At 38.8% G+C, this 19,370-nt stretch overlaps 1 protein-coding gene across 1 annotated transcript; it reads right to left on the minus strand.

Moving 5' to 3' along the window:
* Window positions 1-809: 809 nt before the first annotated feature.
* On the minus strand, window positions 810-3,011 carry LOC127804589 (cytochrome P450 CYP749A22-like). Its single transcript, XM_052341461.1, has 4 exons — window positions 2,691-3,011; window positions 2,136-2,592; window positions 1,651-2,038; window positions 810-1,530 (listed from the first exon to the last, which is right to left on the minus strand). The coding sequence occupies exons 1-4, from the start codon at window positions 2,956-2,958 to the stop codon at window positions 1,102-1,104; spliced, it is 1,542 nt and encodes a 513-aa protein (XP_052197421.1). The 5' UTR covers window positions 2,959-3,011; the 3' UTR covers window positions 810-1,101.
* Between the last annotated feature and the right edge of the window lie 16,359 nt (window positions 3,012-19,370).

Here is a 19,370-nt window from a genome sequence, read left to right on the forward strand (position 1 = left end):
CATCTCCAGTGAACGATAACCACGAACAACCGAAGCTGGACCAAGTTACTCCCTTAAACACTTGAAGAAGCTTAGAAGTATATATAGGCTAAAAGAACTTGGGGACCAACCAAAGCTAGAACTTGGAGACCAAGCAAAGAAGAACTTGGAGACCAAGGAAAGCTACCAAGCTTCTAGAGGAAGAAAAGCAAAGCTTGGAAGGAAAGCCATACACACACACACACACACATAGACACTCACTTCCAACATTAACAAAGAGATCAACAAACTATTAAGAAGTACCAGTGGAAACCATTAAGAGTTAATGAAATCATTAGTGGCTCGAGGAAGAGGAAGTTTTGTGATGTTGTTGCATAGCCTGGATGTAGTGTCGCAATGCACTTTTCTCAGTCAAACTTATTAAATATGCTATGGTGTCTAGAAATACTTGTGTGAATCCAGCCATATGTGGTCTCTTAATTAGGAGTCCAACGCGAGACAAGAAGAGGGTCGCAGACCATTGACGGGCAAAAGAGCAGCTAATGAACGTCAAAAACAAGAGGAGGGGGGGAAGCAGCATCAAAACGGGGAGTCCAAGGGGAAATCAGATAATGCTTTTGGGAGGTAATTAATCGATTATATTGGAGCGGCTGTTCGAACCCAATATAAGTAAAAGATGCACAATGTTTGACCACTATTTTTCTATACTAGAATCAGATTCCAGATCTGTATATATGTTAAGGGTTTTGAAATTGGCTTTAGAATAATGATGATATTGCTGCTGCTGAAATAGACTGGAATTAAAATATCAACTTTAATTGCTTAACAAATCCATAATATTAATGCTATATATATATGCATGCGCGCCACCACAGTTTTGCAAATTTGCATTCCCATTTAACTTACTGAGGAGATCTAAACAGTACACTTAATACCGGATCATATTTCAAACAAGATCAAGCCCAATTTATACTAGAAACATAGAATTACGCTGGAACGAATATAATAGTCAAAACACATTAAACATCCTTGCTGCCTTTCTCCCTTCCTCCAGCCAGCAATGAGCCCTCTGATTGCTGATTATGAATTCGATTATTGTACATAATAATAATAATAAAGTAGTCACAGTGCTTGGAGGATGACTGGAACTCCATGTTGAGGCCGAACGGTGAGGACCTTAAGCGGCGAGTGAATGTAGGACGGCGAGAGGGTGAACTTGTAACGCTGCAGAATCATAGAGAGGGCGATCTTCGCTTCCGTGGTGGCGAAGTTCATCCCCACGCAGAACCGAGGCCCGTAGCCGAATGGAAGAAACGTCATGGCATTGCCATTGGTGGCTTTGGCCACTCCCTCTGCGAATCTCTCCGGCTTGAATAGATGCACGTCCTCTCCCCATATCTTGGGATCGTGGTGCAGCGCCAGGGGTGGAATCAGCAAGTCCACGTTGGGTGGAAGAAGCAATTTCCCCAGTCTAACTTCCCTTTTCACTTTTCTTCCCACGTTCACAACAGGGGTATACAGTCTCAAGGTCTCATTGATGATCATGCCCATCTATATGCATGCATAGAAGATCAAAGTTAAAGGTAGGTTGTGAAAAACACAAGCGATTAATTTGATTTGAATTTTTAAGTTGGGCCATATATATATGATGATGATGATGAATAGGCGTACTGTTTTCAATCTTGCAACGCCTTCCGGGGTCGGATTTTCCCGGCTGCCAAACGACTCGAGAACCTCCGTCCTGGCTTTGTCTTGCCAGTCGGTGTGGATTGCGAGGAGGAGAGCGGTCCAAGAAAGCAAGCTCGTGGTGGTGTCTTGTCCGCTGTTGTAGAATGTCTTACATTCGTCTATGATTTCCTGTTCGGTGACCCTCTTCTTCTGGTCCGGGTCGTGGCTGGCCCTTATAAGTGATCCTAGAAAATCACTTCCCGATTTGTTTTCATCATCTTCTCCAGGCCTCATCTGCTCTTCTCTTTTCTTTATGATATCTCTGATGGAGTCTTGAATTGCCTTGTCCAGTTTGTCCGCTTCAATGTCGTCCTCCGATTTCATGAATCTCCTGCGTTCCGAAATTAAAGTCAACAAAACAAAGTTATATATCAACATAATGTATGCAATATCTTCTCTTGATTTCTGTGTGTGATTCGATTGTATACCCCATTAGCGGGAGGCCAACTTGAAACTGTTTGCGGGAAATAAGTTCCGCTAGCGTCTTCAACATGTCGAATATGTTCTCCCCTTCCTTGTAACTGCTTCCAAATGCCGTCCTCGAAATCACCTCGGACGTCAGAACTCTGAATTCTTCGTACATCTCTACCTCCTTCCCGTCCTGGTGTCGCCATCTCTGCAGCATAGCTTCGACGCTTGCAGTCATGGCGGGTATCATATGCTTCAAGCTCTCCGTGTAGAAGGCATGGTTGGCCAGCTTCCGCAGCTTCAGCCATTTTTCCCCTTTGCTCGACAGAATCCCCTCTCCGATCAGCTTCTTCACGTAGCTCGGAATATCGCCTCTCGGGTAGGCTCCCTCTTTGTCGGTCAGTATCTCCTTGATCAGCTCCGGCTCCGTCACAACCAGCTGCGGCTGAGGCCCAAACCAGTTGAGAAAATTGTTTCCTGCATCGCATGTTCCAATCCGATAATTAGCACATAATCATCATTAATTATGAATGCAGATTAATTAATTAATCACATATATACGTAGTCTGACTGACCATAAAGCTTGATCCAAGTGTAGATGTGAGGCTGCATTCTGGGGAGTATGTCGTGAGACAGATCCATGTCCTTGTTCATGGCTTCCTTGGTCATGGCGATCATCTCTTTGGTGGTTCCGTAGAGGAGCTTATAGGAAGGCCCCTTCACTCCCTGCGATCTCAGCGCTTTCTCTACGCGCATCGGAGTCCACCATATCTTGTGCAGGAACCTGGCCACAGGGAAGAGAAGGCACGAGCAGCTCAGGCCAAGGACGACGATGAAGATCATGGCAGGCTTTATAATTTGCTCGTCCTTAATCCTTGTAATTTCTTAGATATGGTGGAAAGAACCTGCAACTCTGCTGTATTTATAGCTTAGTTTAGACAACCGGAAAACAAAATCTTAATTTTATGCCATGTATTTAATTAGATGCTGGGATATGTCTGCTTGCGTTAATAAGCAAGTTTTGGAATATTGACTACGATGACTAAGAAGGTTGCTCGATCGGTAATTTAGATGCCCAGGATTGGCTTATATATATATATATATATATGATAATGAGAGGTTTATATGCTTATTCTGGTTGTTAATTATGGACAAGGAAAGCAATTAAGAATTGAATATTTATATTGAATTAATTGCCAATCTGATCAATGCTGGGACATGGCAGGTCAGCGAGTTTTTTTGGCAGTTGGGTTGTTTTCATCATTTACCTTCTGTCATCGAAATTTGTTGATCGTGATTTGTAAATTCTTAATTAATGACAAAGTGAGCACAAATATAAAGAGGAGAAATAAATAGAATAAATACTAAATCATACATAGGAAAGTTTTTACGTAGTTCGGTTAGAATGATGTTTAGTCCACGACTGTTTTCTAGTTATTCCGACAGAATAACAGTATATTATTATTGTCCATATCCTATACAATGGTTTTTGACCCTATTTATAGTGTGAGGTGTTTATAATTTTTATAAAATTCAAAATAAGAGGATAATATTATGGAGATAAGATGTTCTTATCAATTCCATAAAATCGGGAATGAATTCCGCATTATGAGGGATCTGGTTTGTCTCAGATAAGACAGGTGGATATTGCCTCTGATTATTTTGCGATCTTTTTGTGATGCAAGCTGAATGGTTTGACCAACGAGCTGAAAGCATCGCTGGGTGCTAGGTTGGTTCTGTGGTCTGAGTTCAGGTCTGGGCGACGTGCGACTTTACTCTGACGACCTTGACCTTGGGACCGTTGGGTTTCAAGAGGTTGGGTCAGCTTACTAGATCGAATCCAACCAATAAGAAAGGTGGTTCGAAAAATATCCATAGCACCTTCTAATCCCTTTTTGCGTGGATATGAGAAGTTTTTATTATTATTAGTAGTAGAATGATTCATATAACAAATACTCTAATCATAATTAATAGGTGATCGATACTGGCGTGACTTTTGTGGCTATAAAGACAACGAATGAACTTTAAAGTAAAGTAAATCCACACTGCTAATGAAATTAATTCCCTTGACGTTCTTTTAATGTCTACTTAAGATTTAGAAATCTATATATATACCCAATTTGCTTGATTTAGAAAGGAGTTAGCAAGGGAGCCTTCTTCTTGAGGTTATTTTGGTCGTATCGTCAACAACGAGAGAATAATCAAATGTTTTGACGTATTTTAAATTCTCGTGGGCATTGGTGGTTCAACTAATATCTTACTTTTCAAAACTTGCGACCACTTGAATTAATTTAAACCCAAAACAATTATAGCCCACGGGATCACTCATCAAATTCAATAGGCAAGCTGTAACTCAATGAAAATCATCACCCTACGCCTCACTGTGGGAGCTAAGCCTCAACAAAGGACTATCACGGAAGGTTTTATAATAGTTTGGGTGCCCAACAACTATAATGTTATTTTGGAAAGACTCACTTTAAATACTCTAGAAGTTGTTGTGTGTATACTTTTCATCTAAAGGTCAAATTTCTAACCCCGAAGGCACGGGAGTCATAATCAGAGATCATAACACCACAAGAGATTGCAACCTTCAATTTGAAAGGTTAATGGTATCTAAAGAGTACTCACATTTTCTCTTCCTGATTCTAATGTCCATAGCTCAGACAAACCCTAAGAAAATTGTGAAGCTCAAGTCCCTCGAGATCCGCCTGTCAGGATAGACTCGGGCGCTTGGGGGTAGATTGACCGAGTCGGTTTGTTCCGACAGCAAGGCTTGGCGAGATCGAGATGACTTGAGGTCTGCCAATGCCTGTTTGATACAAGACTTTGTTTGAATGGGAGAATTCCCCAAGATCTACCCACCGGGATAGACCCGAGCGCTTGGGGGCGAACTGACAGCATCGGTTTGTTCTGACAACACGACTTGGTGAGACCGAGATGACATGAGGTCTTCTGGCGCCTGTTTGATACAAGACTTTGTTTGAAAGGGATCGAGGTAACTCAAGGTCCGTTAAGGCGAGACCAAGAAGACTCGAGATCTGCCAATATCTGTTTGATACAAGGCTTGGTTTGGAGGGGACCGAGGTAACTCGAGGTTCGTTGAGGCGAGACCGAGAAGACTCGAGGTCTGCCAATACTTGTTTGATACAAGGCTTGGTTTGCTATCATCTATGGAGGGATAGCCTATAAGAAAGAGATGGTCTTCAAAATGAGAGATTTTTTTTAGTGTAAATAGAGCTCCCGAATGATAGTCTTTAGAATGAACAATGCTTCAACCTCCGTTTTTATTGATGACATGTAATATCCTATATTTAAAATGAGTAATACGTGAAATGTTCCATTAATTTGTGACATTAGAATGGTCAAATTCAGAGATTTAGAAGGCAGATTGTCAACCTTAAGCACCCAAATCAATGGGAAGGAATACCCCGAAACGTAAATGTCTAAAGTGAAGGGTATGTCATCGTCAAACGTTTTGAGATAGGATTTTTTACGCTAAAAGAAATCAGATTAGGAATTGTTTTCGATACAGCTACGGAACAGCCTAGAAAATGGAATCATTGTATGGGATTTCAGAAAGGACAACAGAACCCCGAGAAGAATTAAATTTTACACAAGGAACAACCTTGAAGAGGGTTTAGGGTAAAACAAAGGAATTCGCGATCAAGTGCGATTTTGTTTAAGTTTCAGGCCTAAGTGTAATTTTTAAAATTTTGGCAGAAAAGTGGTAAAACGAAACTTGGAGAATATAAGGTGAAAGAGGAAATTCTAAGGGTCATTGTGAAATTTTAGGGAACTCATTAGGCTTCGTGGAAAGGCCTAAAAGATATTTTAAAAATTGAGGGGGTTAAAGTGAAAATAAGAAAAATAGAAGAAGGAAAAGCAGCCATGGCCTCGACCATCGCTTCCATCACCGGCCAGCCTCTAGTTGACATTCTTTAGTTTGTTTGAGGGCACGAAAATAGGCCCCACAGCATGGGGGGTTGATTGGGACTGGGTATGGGTTGAGAAATGGCCAAGTATGGCTGGGATTGGACAGGAATGACGAGGCATGATCGTGGCTGTTGGATTTTTGAGGATGGGTTTTCGTTGCAAATCGTCATGATTTGGGGTAGGGTTAGGCCTTATTAGGCATTTAAGACTCGGATTTGACTAGGTATGGCTTGATTAGGCTCCAAAATGGGGTATAAATAGGGGTTCGAAGTGGCCAAATGCATTCAAGTTTAAACTTCGAATTTCTCGCGTTTTGAGAGCGAATCAAGGGTCGGGGATAAGGGGTTTTTTTTCTAGAGTGTGAGAGGATTCTTTCTGGAGATTTTGGAAAACTTTCGTGTTGGTTTGAGGGGTTTTCGAAGATGGTCGGAGAAGTGAGGTGGTGGCTGGAATTGAGCTGGTTTTTGACTAACTTCCGGTTGTTGTTTTGGGCCAAGAGGGGTACTAGTAAGACCGACTTGAGAAGGGCTTCAAGGTAGTGCAAGAAAATTCGAGATCAGAGCGTCGCCAGCGACCTGAATTTTGGAGAAGACGACCGACGTGTGAGCTTCACGCATCAGTCAACCTTTTAGGCTCGTGGGTCAGGGCGTGCTAGGTTGGATTTTTTGAATTTTTTTTTATTATTCTCATAAAATTATTTTTGGATTTATGGTGGAGAAAAATTTGAGAAATTACGTGAGGAGGTATTTATTTCGAATTATGGAGAGGAAAAAATGGGAGAAAAATAAGGAAAATTTTGGATAAAATTAGGAAAATCAGCATTATTAATTTTCATATATATTTATTGATCAGAAGAAGATTTGACTATAGGATTTGGTGAATTGCACGATCTTTGAGGTCGGCACGTCCTTCGAGAAATCATAGAAAACGATATTAAGGTGACTAGTTATACTAAATTAAATGTAGATTTCATGCGAAAGGATATGATTTGTAAGTGGTCTGACCCTGCATCCGATTTTATGTAAATGGTTTTATCATGTTGTCATGCTTTGATGTGAATATGTCATATAGATTGCATTTACATGTTATGATGAAATGTGCGTATGTACACGATGATATTATTGATCATGCATTGCATATGGTTTGAGAGTACGGGCTGGTATCGCTGCTTTACTAAGGGTGCACCTATACACCTCGACATGGTCAGGAAGCCGTAAAAATGGGGAGTAGCATTAAGGTACAGTAGGCTCAAATGAAGTGAAAAAGAAAAAGACATTTTGTATATTGCATCCATGCACGAAATATGAACATTGTACCCTTACTTAGATGATTCATCATCTAACTTGGGCTATGCCCCTGGAATATTCAAACGTTCCAGGTGAAGATGTAGCAGACGTGGATACGGAAGAAGAATGTGACGGCACTTATCATGTGCATGATGTTTATGATTATGAAATTTATGTATTTAAGTTCTGCTACTTGAAATTTTGAACGTTTTGAAAGTCCATGATGTAAGATCTGATTTATGTTAATGTTAGGTTCGATTCTTGCTTCTGCTAACGATGAAATACCTAGTCTAGCTCATATGATGTATGATAATTTTATGCTAGATAGGAAAATGGGAGATTTGGGAGTTTGTATTTATGGTGAGTTTGATTTAAAAAAAAAAAATAGACCCAATTTTCCTAAGTTATAACACGCTTGAGAGAGTGAGATGTTACAGTTGGTATCAAAGCGAAATTTTTACGACTTAGGGATTGTTGATGGTTTAGAGATTGTTGATTTAGAACAAATCTCGAGGAAGGAAAGGATAAGAATTGGAAGATTCTTCTATTAATTTAAAGTTATTAGTCGAAATACTTACGCTGAATGATGGGGCAACTGGTAGTTATCGAAATTGATCGAGTCATGGATGGTTAGATGGTTGTGAAATAACCTAGTTGTTAAGATTAGGTTTTTAATAGGTATCGTTGATGTTCGAGAGTAAGAATGATTTAGTAGATTAAGGATCCTAGGGATTGGGTTAAGATAAGAAGTCGGGGATGGTTCAATGAGCGAACTTGGATGTTTCAAAGGATAAGAAGACATGCAATAATCTGGAGTGGCTTGGAAAACTCAATGTTAGAATAATATTCGAATTTGAAGATTTTAGAAATTAATTCTGATAGTATAAAATTAAGGTAAGGTTACCTTGAGAAACGACTCATAAGAATGAGTCATGTTAATTGGCATCAGCTTAAAAGATGAAAGGACCAAGGTATAGTTTTGAGCCTTGAAAAATTTTGAGTTGGAATTTCGATTGTTCTTAACCTAGGTTTTTGTTTGAGCTACTTATTTGGTTGAGGACTAAGTAGAAATCATTGGTTAGAGAACTTAAAATAGGATTATTGAATCCTAATGGACTGTTGAAACTGAGACGACAACAGAAGTAATATGAAAAATTTGAGGTTTCTAACTAGAATCTATTTTCAATGACAAGGATGGCAGCCAAATACCTTGAACAATTCTGGGTGACGCACTGGACACAACGATTAGAAGCAAGGGGCCCGATAGTTGCTAATTTTTTTGGACATCTTAATGTTCTTGAACATATTTTAGAAGACATACCCCCAAGTAGTTACCAACAACCCAACCTAGTCCACATTCAGGTCAATTTCTTGACAGATCATCTCGAAGGAGATTGGAAGACTCTTACGGAAGAAATTCAACAAATAGACAACTATAAGTCGCTTTATTTCTATTGTGAACAACTTTACTAGCATGTCGCTGGAGTATTCGAGGGAGTTATAGGAGAAGAAGAAAATCCCACCTAAGAAAAGGATTTGGATCCTAAAGAAGAAGAAGGGAACTTCATCAAGGATATTAACCTAGGATTAGACGAGGAAAATGAACCGATCGAGTCTTATGACGACCAAGACTGACCAGCAGTGGAGTCTGAAGATGACATGACTTGGAATAACACTTGGATTTGGAAGTCATCCGATCCCTAGAAGAAGAAAGGAACCAGAACCAACTGAAGATCGAATTCTCGTTTTGCTAGTTGTTGAGTGTATGGGATGTAACTGAAGATTGAATTCTTATCAAGCTGGTTGCGTTCCATGATCTAGGTAGGGTTTGTCCCGAGAGCTCGACCAGGTGGTAAGCTCTGTTGCCAAGGTTGTTAGTGACTCGATAAGGCCCTTCCCAGTTAGCGTCAAGCTTCCCTTGCCCAGGTTGTTGCCTTAGGCTTTCAATCTTTCTTAGGAATATGTCTCCCTCTTGGAATTTTTGAGGCCTGACCTTTTTATTGTACTTTCAAGCCTCCCTTTGTTTAGTAGCCTGCTCACTAATGTGGGCCTAATCTCGGATTTCCTAGATGAGATCAAGGTTAGTTCTTTGGTCCTCGTCATTGAGGTCGTCCTAGAAGTGTTGGCTCCTAGGGCTGGGCTCCCCATCTTCTACCAGTATCATGTCCTCAGACTCGTAAGTTAACCGAAAGGGGGTTTCCAGGTTCGATGTTTGAGTTGTCGTGTGGTATAACAATAGCACCATCGGTAGCTCTTCTAGCCATGTGTCTTTGTCTTGGTTAAGTCGTTTCTTTAATCCGGCCAAGATGATTTTGTTAGCGGCTTTGGCTTGGTAGTTGGTCTGTGGGTGTTCGATTGAGGTGAAAACTTGGTGGATGCCAAGCTCTTTGCAAAATTCCCGGAGTTTTTTGTTTGTGAACTGAGTTTCGTTGTCTGAACTGAGCACTCTGGGAAAGCCATACCAACAGATGATGTTCTTCCAAATGAATTTTTTGATCTTTTTAGCGGTGATAGTGGTCAGGGGCTCAGCTTCGATCCATTTGGTGAAGTAATCAATTGCCACTACTATGAACTTGAGCTGTCCTGGTGCAATTGAAAAGGGCCCAAGGATATCTATCCCCCATTTGTGAAATGGCCAAGGGTTGTGGAGCTCCTTTGGCGGGGAATGATGTGCGCTTGCAAACCTTTGGCATTTGTCATAGTGCTTTACATAAGTTAGGTAATCGTTCCTCATTGTCGGCCAATAGTACCCGACTTTCAGTACCTTTGCTACAAAAGATCGTCCTCCGAGATAGCTTCCGCACACCCCTTTGTGTACCTCGACCATAATATACGTGGACTGGTTGGTGTTAACATATTTAAGGAGTGGTGTGGAAAAGCCTCTTCTATACAGCTAGTTTCTGACCAAGGTAAAGTAACAAGCTGACCTTTTGAGTTTCTTAGCTTCCTCGGCATCAACAGGGAGCGTCCCTTTTCGCAGGAATCAGATGATGGAGGTTCCCTAAAACTCCAATGCTACCTCCACGGCTTGTATGTCAAGTGGGTCGATGGTGGGCGAGTTTTAGGCCTCTTGTATAATAAACTGGTTGATCCCTGATTTTTTGGTGCTGGCCAATTTTGAGAGCAGGTTTGCCAGCGCATTTTGTTCCCTAGGAATATATTCAATTTGGAAGTATTCAAAGGACTCGACTAACGTTCTGACCTTGTTGAGATATCGGCCAAGTTGTGGCTCATTTGTCTGGAATTCGCCCTTAACTTGGTTAGTTACTAACTAAGAGTCACCCTTTGCGACCACTCGGGCTGCTCCCATTTCTTTTGCCAAGTTTAGCCCAGTTATGAGGGCTTCATATTCTACTTGGTTGTTAGTTGCCTTGAAGTTGAAGCAGAGGGATTGTTCAAGCACCAGCCCACTGAGTCCCTCCAAGATAATCTCGGCTCCGCTCCCTTTGATGTTGAAAGCTCTGTTGACAAACAGTATCTAGGGGTTAGACTCCAGGCTCGAGTCAAAGGAAGATAATTTAGCACATAAATTGGATAATACCTAGGATTTGATGTGCTTGCGGGACTGGTACTGTATACCAAATTCGGAGAGTTCGACTGACCATGCTATCATCCTTCTTGAGAGTTCTGACTTTTAAAGCACCTGTCGGATTGGTTGATCAGTTTGAACTATGACCCGGTGGCTCTGGAACTATGGCTTAAGCTTTAGGGCAGCGGTTACCAGTGCCAGTGCCTATTTTTCGATCTTCTGGTGTATAGTGACACTACACACCCATTTATAGGATGCAATAAGAATAATATATATATATATATATCTATATTCACCCATAAGTAGATTTCTTTTAATTTAGATAATATTTTAAAGTTTTTTTCAAAAATACATATATATATATTTATGACTTAATTGGTAAATTTTTAAAAGCGTAACAATTAATTAATCAGTGATTTAATAGATGGCTTAAAAAAAAAAATTGCAATGTGCTAGCCTCAAAATAAAATGAATCCATCATGAATCAGGATTCGGGGTAAACCCAAGTCATCATCACAAGCTAGCCTAGAACACACTCGGGGTCAGTCTTGCTCGGTCTCGAATCATCTAACAGGGCTTTGTCCTTAGAATTTCGATCAACAAAGTGACTCGCCAGTCACATCACCAATTTCAAGAGACCTAAAGAGAACCCAAATTAGATTGATGTCAATATCCTGAGTAGGACTAACCTAACCAAAGTGTTCTAGGTTCAAGGACAAGTGACAAGAATGGAAAACAAGTCGAGTGGGCAAGCCCAAGGGCTGCCATAACTTGATCAAACCATGCCCAACACATTGGGCCATTCTATAACCCAATCAAGTCTCGTCATCCTGGGCTAAAACCTTACTCGACCTGCCTAAACCCAAAAATCCCATTTTTTTCTTTCTTTCTTCCCCACATTTTGTCGCCGCGGGCGACCGCCGCCGACCGACGATGATATGGCAGACCAGTAACTCGTTTAGAAGCCCTCACCACAAACATCAACATATCTCAAAATGAGAGCCATCAGACGGTTAGATCTTAGCAAATCTAAAAATTAATTTTCGGCCAACATAGGGAAGCGTTCTGGCCATCGCCGTTCTCCGACTGCTGGTAACTTTTTTAACAATCGGAGGCCACCACGAGGTGCACTACACCAAGGGGGCCTATATACCCAAAAATGACTAAGATCGGACGGGTAGATTTTCGTAGATCTAGGGTTTAATTTTCGATCAAAATAGAGAACATCATTGCCAATTGCAGCCAGGCACCGTGGCTTACAGTTTCCGGCAATCAAAGACCACCATCTGACACCCTCAACTATTCCAACCAACATATCCCAAAACTAACCCAATCCAACGATCAAATCTCTATAGATCTAAGTTTAAACATCCAGCCAAAACCCAAATCGCGCCTATATTCATACATCTCGCGAAACAACGGAAAAATCATCAAAAATCATACCAAAACACTTACCTCCTTATAGATGAGGGGCACTTTAACGGTGAAAATGAAGTCGGATGCAAGATCGAATGGTCGGTTCGCGAGAAACCAACAAAACCCGAGAGAAAGAGAGAGAGAGAGAGAGGAAGCCGATATGGGGGGGGGGGCTACCCGCGCGCCTCCCCCTTTTCCTTTTTATATTTTTGTTTTTAATTATTTTGTTTTTTCTTTTTTCTTTATTTATTTATTTTATTATCATTTAATTATTATTATTATTATTTTTTTTTTTTTCAGAATCTTTACATTGACCCATTTGTAGGTGCAGACCTACATCGCTGTTGCATTTTCCCCCTTTGTGCTCCATCTGTAACGACGACCTTTGTTTCTTTCTTCTCGTCCACCCTCTTCTACGTATTTATCTTCGCCTTCTTCAACTTCTTCTTCATATTTCTTCTCCTTCCTTCCGACTTCTCGTATCTATATTTCATCTTAGCCGATAGGAGCTTCTGGAAGAGAGGTGATTCTTCTACATCGCGAAGTCATCAAGCAAGTTTCCCTTGCACCGTCTTTTTATTCGTGCAAGCCATCCTATATCTTCTATCTGCTGATATGAGTTTTTGGTTGGTTCTTGTCATTTTAACTTACTGTGTTTAGCTTCTGATAGCGTTGTCTGTGACCTCCATTAGTTGAGTTGTTATGTGAAATGTTTAGTATCTCTTTAGGGTCTCATTATGGTCTCAAATGGGTTTGTTTTCACCCCAAGCTTCCTTCAGTGAATGGCATTTTATTAGCCTAAATGTAGATACGAAGCCTTGTCCACTTTTGTATCTGCTTGAGCTTAGTCGTGTATCCATGGCCGAATGTACAACATAAACATCTGAATACACCCAAACCACATTCAGATGCAAGACACAAAATACATTGGGTTTCATCCGAATAGGTACTGTAGCATCCGAATGTCACTCACATTATTTGTTTGACACATCCAAATATGCCCTGAAACATCCGAATGCCACTCACAGAAACCATTAACCCACATCTCAATGCCATTGAGCCACCCGAATATCTCTTAGAAACCTATATGTCATATCCGAATGGGCACTGTACCATCCGGATGCTTCTCATAGAAACTTAAGTGTCACATCTGAATGCCATTGAGCCATCAGAATGCATCTCTTAGAAACCTATATGTTATATCCGAATGGGCACTGTACCATTCGGATACATCTCACAAAAACTTAAGTGTCATATTCGAATGCCATTGAGCCATCTTAATGCATCTCTTAGAAACCTATATGTCATATCCGAATAGGCACTGTACTATTCAGATGCATCTCACAAAAACCTAAATGTCATATCTGAATGCCATTGAGTCCATTCGAATGCCAATCTCAAAAATCTATATGCCATATCCGAATGTCATTAAGCCATTCGAATGTCACACCCTCAATATATATATATATATATTACATCCAAATGCCATATTTAGGTACCTTGTGCTATATTTGCCGATCCTCTGTGGTCAAATCAAAACAATTCTATTAATGGGCTAACATGAGTAAGACGAGCATTAAAGTAAACGGAGACTCAATTATAAAGTTGTGATCACTAGTAATGGGTTGTTATCAACATGTGAGTTCAAATCAAATGGATATATATATATGTGCAGCATCTGCATGGTATTAGTTTTGGAAACCTAGCATTTGTGTATAAGTCGCATAATTGTGTGTTGATGCATCATATTATTATAAATTTAGCGCACCTACTATTTTGCGCGAGGAGAAAGGGTACTCTAGGAGTGCATGACGCTGGTCGAGGTGGCCATAGCCCGGTAGATAGTGCTGACTATTATATGTGTTGGATTGGTGACTTACGAGCCTATGGGATTTGTGAGATCTTCACTCACAATGTATGCACACGAGATGGATATGCACACTTTCATAATTATACATGGTGACATGAATAACAAATTCTGATTGATAAATTCATGAGATGTGATCCCCTAATATATATATCTGTATTAATATTTGATTTGTTGTCACTCTACTTCGTTGTCACCATGATTTTGCAATCCTGTAAATTGTTCCTTGTACTTAAACTTACTGAGCCTTGTGGCTCACTTGATCTTCTTATTCCATTCTAGGTAGGGGCAAAGCAATTATTGGGGGCAAGTTCAGTGGGACTGCAGCCCAAGGGTAGTGATGTACAGAGGCACCCTAGACTTGAAGATCCTAGTTAGTGATTTGGTGAGGCTTGATTCGATGAGATTTTTATTTTGTTCATTTACATTAGAGCCTCGTAATTGTTTTGTATTGTCATAGAGCCAAGATTTGTCAAACCTTATTTTATAAAAGAGGTTATGGAAATTTCGTTGCGAGAAATGAAATTAGAATGTGAGTATTTGTGTGATGTCTTATTGTATATCATACTTGTGATGACCTTTCTTCAAATGTCCTATGCTAGCAGACACCTTCCGGAGCAGGCCACTATACCATTATTTGAGTAGAGTTTGTATGCTATACCCTAGAACTATCAAGTCGCATTTAATCACACTTAGATCTCAATTTGATTCATCACTTGTTCAATAAACTATGTATTCACAATATCTCAATTATTCTAGATAAAGGAGATGATTAGGTAATTTATTTGATATCCATATATCTAGTACAAGAAAATTATCACCAATAGACAATTAAGTTTATGTCAGCACAATCATACATCTCTAACAAAAACTTCTAAGTTTAAACTTAGTTCATTTAACTTAATGAAACACAATTATTTCAAAACACCATTGTTTCAAAACTCGAAACATCTTGTTTCAAGACTTGGTCTTCCAGAAGCATAAACATTGAAACTTTTTTTTTTTTTCAAAAATTAGGGTTGTTTTCATTCAACGATCTTATCTTAGGGTTCTACATTGTGCCAAAAGAACATCCCACATTTTTAGCCATAGACTTATATTTAGCACTAACAAATAAAATAGCAACCCAATTAAAATTCACCATTTCTCACATCAGTACTCAATACATAAAAATGATCAATTAACAATAAACTATAACCAAAACACTTTCATTCCATTGATAAAAAATTAGTGAATAAATTTTAAAATACAATAATGTTCCCTTCAAACAAAACTACATGTGGATAGAAACTCCAAGACTAAAGGCTCGATAATCATCCACTTTCTCCTTTCCTTTGGACTCATTTCCAACACCTAGTCACATGTACGATTATGCTAACTTAAAAAATGAAGTACTTAGTGAGGATTCCAAAACATTTGTATGCATATGAGGATGATGTTTAGACATTTAATGGCTATCATAAGAAAGGTAACATATTTTGTGAACACCACATTTGACCACCATAAGGACCAAAACTCTAGATTGTTACCAACCAAAGATCCATGGCCTATGATATACAAATCTGACGCACAAGCTAGAAAGAAAAAGACTATGATACATGAATAAGACAAGTTTCTATGCAAGTTTTCATACAAGACTTCATGTCATTGATGCATATAGCTTATTTTTTATGAAACAAACAAAACTTGCAATGCCCCTAAACTTCCTCAATTTTTTTTTTTTTTTTTTGTACAAGCTCTGATATAACAAATATAATGTCCCCACCCTCGAAGACCCCGCAACCGAGGAATCTAAGAGGGAGCGTCAGAAAGGATGGCACATAAGCAAGACTCAAATAGAAGCATCATACATATTCCCTGTTATTAACAACATAAGCCATATTCATACATCATCACTCATAGACATATATACATTAAGGCTAACTCGCCCACCATATCCCAACAGGGGTACAACATAGGCCATACGCAAAATGTAATGTAGTACATCATATCTCAAAACACCTCTAAGGGCCTTTAGGTTGAGATAACTCTATATACACTTCTAGCCCATGTCTCAAACTTCATTTGACTCGCCCACCTCTTTGATCATACCCTTACCTGGAATGATGTTAAAGCGAAGTAAGCCATAAGCCCTAGCAAGTATAACTGAAAAGAGAGATTATGAGAATCATGGGTATCGAGAAGCAATAAGAATCATAAATAACATTTAGGGAACTCAAGCCACACCTCTTCATATCACTTTAAATGACAACAAGATGAAACATGCATTCATGCTCATATGCAATCTTTTAAAACCAAAACCATGGGACCAAAGTACAAACCATGGAACCGAAGTCCATAACATATCCATGGGACCAAAGTCCATAACATAACTATGGGACCAAAGTCCATCTTTGAGCCAAAACTCTCTCTATAGATGTATATATCCTACGGATCCTGTCTGCTACGAGTATCATGAAACCTTTAAACATTTTAAAACTCTTTTCATGCACATGCTCCATGCCTCATCACAACCATGCATATTGACAAAGACTTCTCATGTATAACTCACACAAGACTGCCCGTAACAACATACCTAAGAGAGCAAAACCCATGCAAGAAAACATCAAACCTTTACATGTCCTCAATCCTACGAAATAACACATCATTCCTAAGGAACATAGGGTGAGATGAAACCCTATTTGAGATTCAATAAATATAAATAAGAACTATAAAAGAGTTACCGGAATAACCACATAGGACACATGCAAGCCAATCTTTCCACAATCAAGGGTTTACATAACCCAAACTCAAGAAATCATGACACTACAGAAGTAAGAGCAATAGAGGGTTAAAGAGCTTGCATATGAAAGGAAGAAGGGAAAGAAAACTTGCTTTGAAAATAACACCAAAGTGAGAGCTTGCAAGTTAGAAGAAACATGAAAGAACTTGCCTCCGAAAGGAATAAGGAGGTAGGAGAACTTGCAAATTAGAAAGAGAAAAACTTGCATTTGAAGATAACAACGAAATAAGAACTTGTAAGAAAATGAGAAGAACTAGCTGAATAAAAAGAAAAATAAGATAAGAACTTGTCTTATGCAACAGATTCCAAATTACAGACAAACGCTTCAAAATTCCAGAAATGGACAACGCTTTCCTTAGTGAATACCTTTTAAGCCATTAGGATTAGCGATTGTACTCCCCGAAATTTCTTTAATCTAGCAAAACCCAAGAATTATTTAAATACAACTATTAGCATTAATTCCATCTCATTTAAATACCTCCTTACCTTCTTGCCACGCTACATTTTTCCTTACTTGTTGAGCCTTCCACATTGCTAATACCTTTTTTGATTTTTCTTTCTGCCTTCTCCCAATTTCCTTCTTGCCTTATATTCTCTAATTTCCCTCTCCTTTTCACACTATTTATAGCCCAATCATCCACCTTGTTCTCAGCCCACTCCTTTGCTGCAATTCCCAGCCACAAGCCTATAGTTTCCTCCTCAATCTTTGAGCCCATCATGAGAAACCACTAAGCTAAACAACATCATTCACTTCACATGGCCCCTAATTTATGAGATTAATTATAACAACCATTTCCTCCTCTACCAGCTTCCCTTCCATCAACTTAATATATTTTATATAAAGATTATCCCTGTATGAGGTGGGCTGCACATGCCTTGGAAGAAAGTAAAAGATTGGAGAAGCTACTGCCTTTCCTTTGCATACTATACTATATATATAATATTCTATTGCTATTATATAATGGGTAGCTGGAGCATGGATGAGAGAAGGAGAATGATGAGGGAGCCACTATATTATATGTATCTTCTACACATAACGCACAACCTCCATCCTTTCTTTTCACCAGCACCTTATAGCACGTATATATATATATATATTCTATTATTTTTATCTAATTGGTAGCATGTGGGAGAAGGAAAGAAGAATGGAAAGCAATCTTGCTGCCTTGTTATTTTATAAACCAACCCATAATATCATATAGTATATTTATATGCATACTTATATTGGTTATGGAGAAAGAGGTCCCTTGAGTGTCCATTGTGCTGGAAACTCTTCCACCATTGATACTAATATAATAAATAATATATTCCATTACATAATATATAATATACTATTAGTATAATTTATGTTAACCCAATACATATATTATATATATTCATATACTTATGCACGACCACCCCTCATTTCTCAATTGCTTTTCACTTTCTCTTTTTCCTTATTATATACTATAATATATCCATCCATATATTAAACCATTATCCCTTATATATATATATTTATACCCAATAGCAATATTATATTTATATGCACTTATCCTTCCATTTCGCCAGCTCACTTCTACCAAATTCTCAACTTCTATCAAATTTCCCAATCATCCATGTTCCTAACTTTTATACAATATTTTTACATAATATAAAAATACAATATCTCCCTAATTCTCCATGTAATATATTATATATAGCTTTTGCCTTACCTTTTCCAACTTTCACTTATTTGACCCTATTATTACTTTTTCTTTTTCTTTTTAATATATATCATTTGGGTACACCAAATATTAAAATTATATATTCCTCCATCTTTAACTCATAATGATAATTTAATTCCTGATACCTTTAATGTTGGAGGCACATTCATTCTTCTGACCACCACAAAATAAGCACCCCGACTGCTAATTATAATGACCACCAATAACATATTTGTATTACCCATTATCGAGTCGTTACAAAACTTCATGCCATTGATGCATATAGCTTATTTTTCATGATATAAACAAACAAAACAAACTTTAATTAGGGGTAGAACCCTCACGTTAGGTTAATTTTGAACTCATTGAAGAGCTTTCTCTTTTCTTTGCAATTCTTAGTCAAACATTTTCCTTTTCTTTTCTTACCCTTTTTTATTTCTCCTTCCTAACTCTCAAGCTCTCTCAAATTCGCCAAATGAGCTAAATGAGCAAGCTTAACCTCTTTTATAAACCTCTCCCATTAGGAGAATTTGGTCCTTTAGCAAATCCAAATCCCAATTAAATAAAAACCCTCAAATTAGTTCATAAACACAAACCACTCATTAATGTTGAGCTAAGACTTGATTTGACCATATAAATGGTCTTCATCACTTGGGTGACAGGTAAGGGTCACTTAGGAGTAGGTTTAAACATGGTTGTCGAAATCCCGATTCAATTCATACGATTTTATGTGTTAGGAATATCTAAACAACTCAAT

The sequence above is a fragment of the Diospyros lotus genome, chromosome 6 (genome assembly GCF_014633365.1).
Source record: "Diospyros lotus cultivar Yz01 chromosome 6, ASM1463336v1, whole genome shotgun sequence".
Taxonomy (NCBI): domain Eukaryota; kingdom Viridiplantae; phylum Streptophyta; class Magnoliopsida; order Ericales; family Ebenaceae; genus Diospyros; species Diospyros lotus.

What these genes read in the sequence shown, in the direction of transcription:
- LOC127804589 (XM_052341461.1), bottom strand. Translation starts at nt 2,958, where the DNA reads ATGATCTTCATCGTCGTCCTTGGCCTGAGCTGCTCGTGCCTTCTCTTC. An exon ending in CACTTGGATCAAGCTTTATG is followed by an intron (nt 2,593 to 2,690) that starts GTCAGTCAGACT and finishes CATGCGATGCAG; the next exon opens with GAAACAATTTTCTCAACTGG. An exon ending in GTTGGCCTCCCGCTAATGGG is followed by an intron (nt 2,039 to 2,135) that starts GTATACAATCGA and finishes TTCGGAACGCAG; the next exon opens with GAGATTCATGAAATCGGAGG.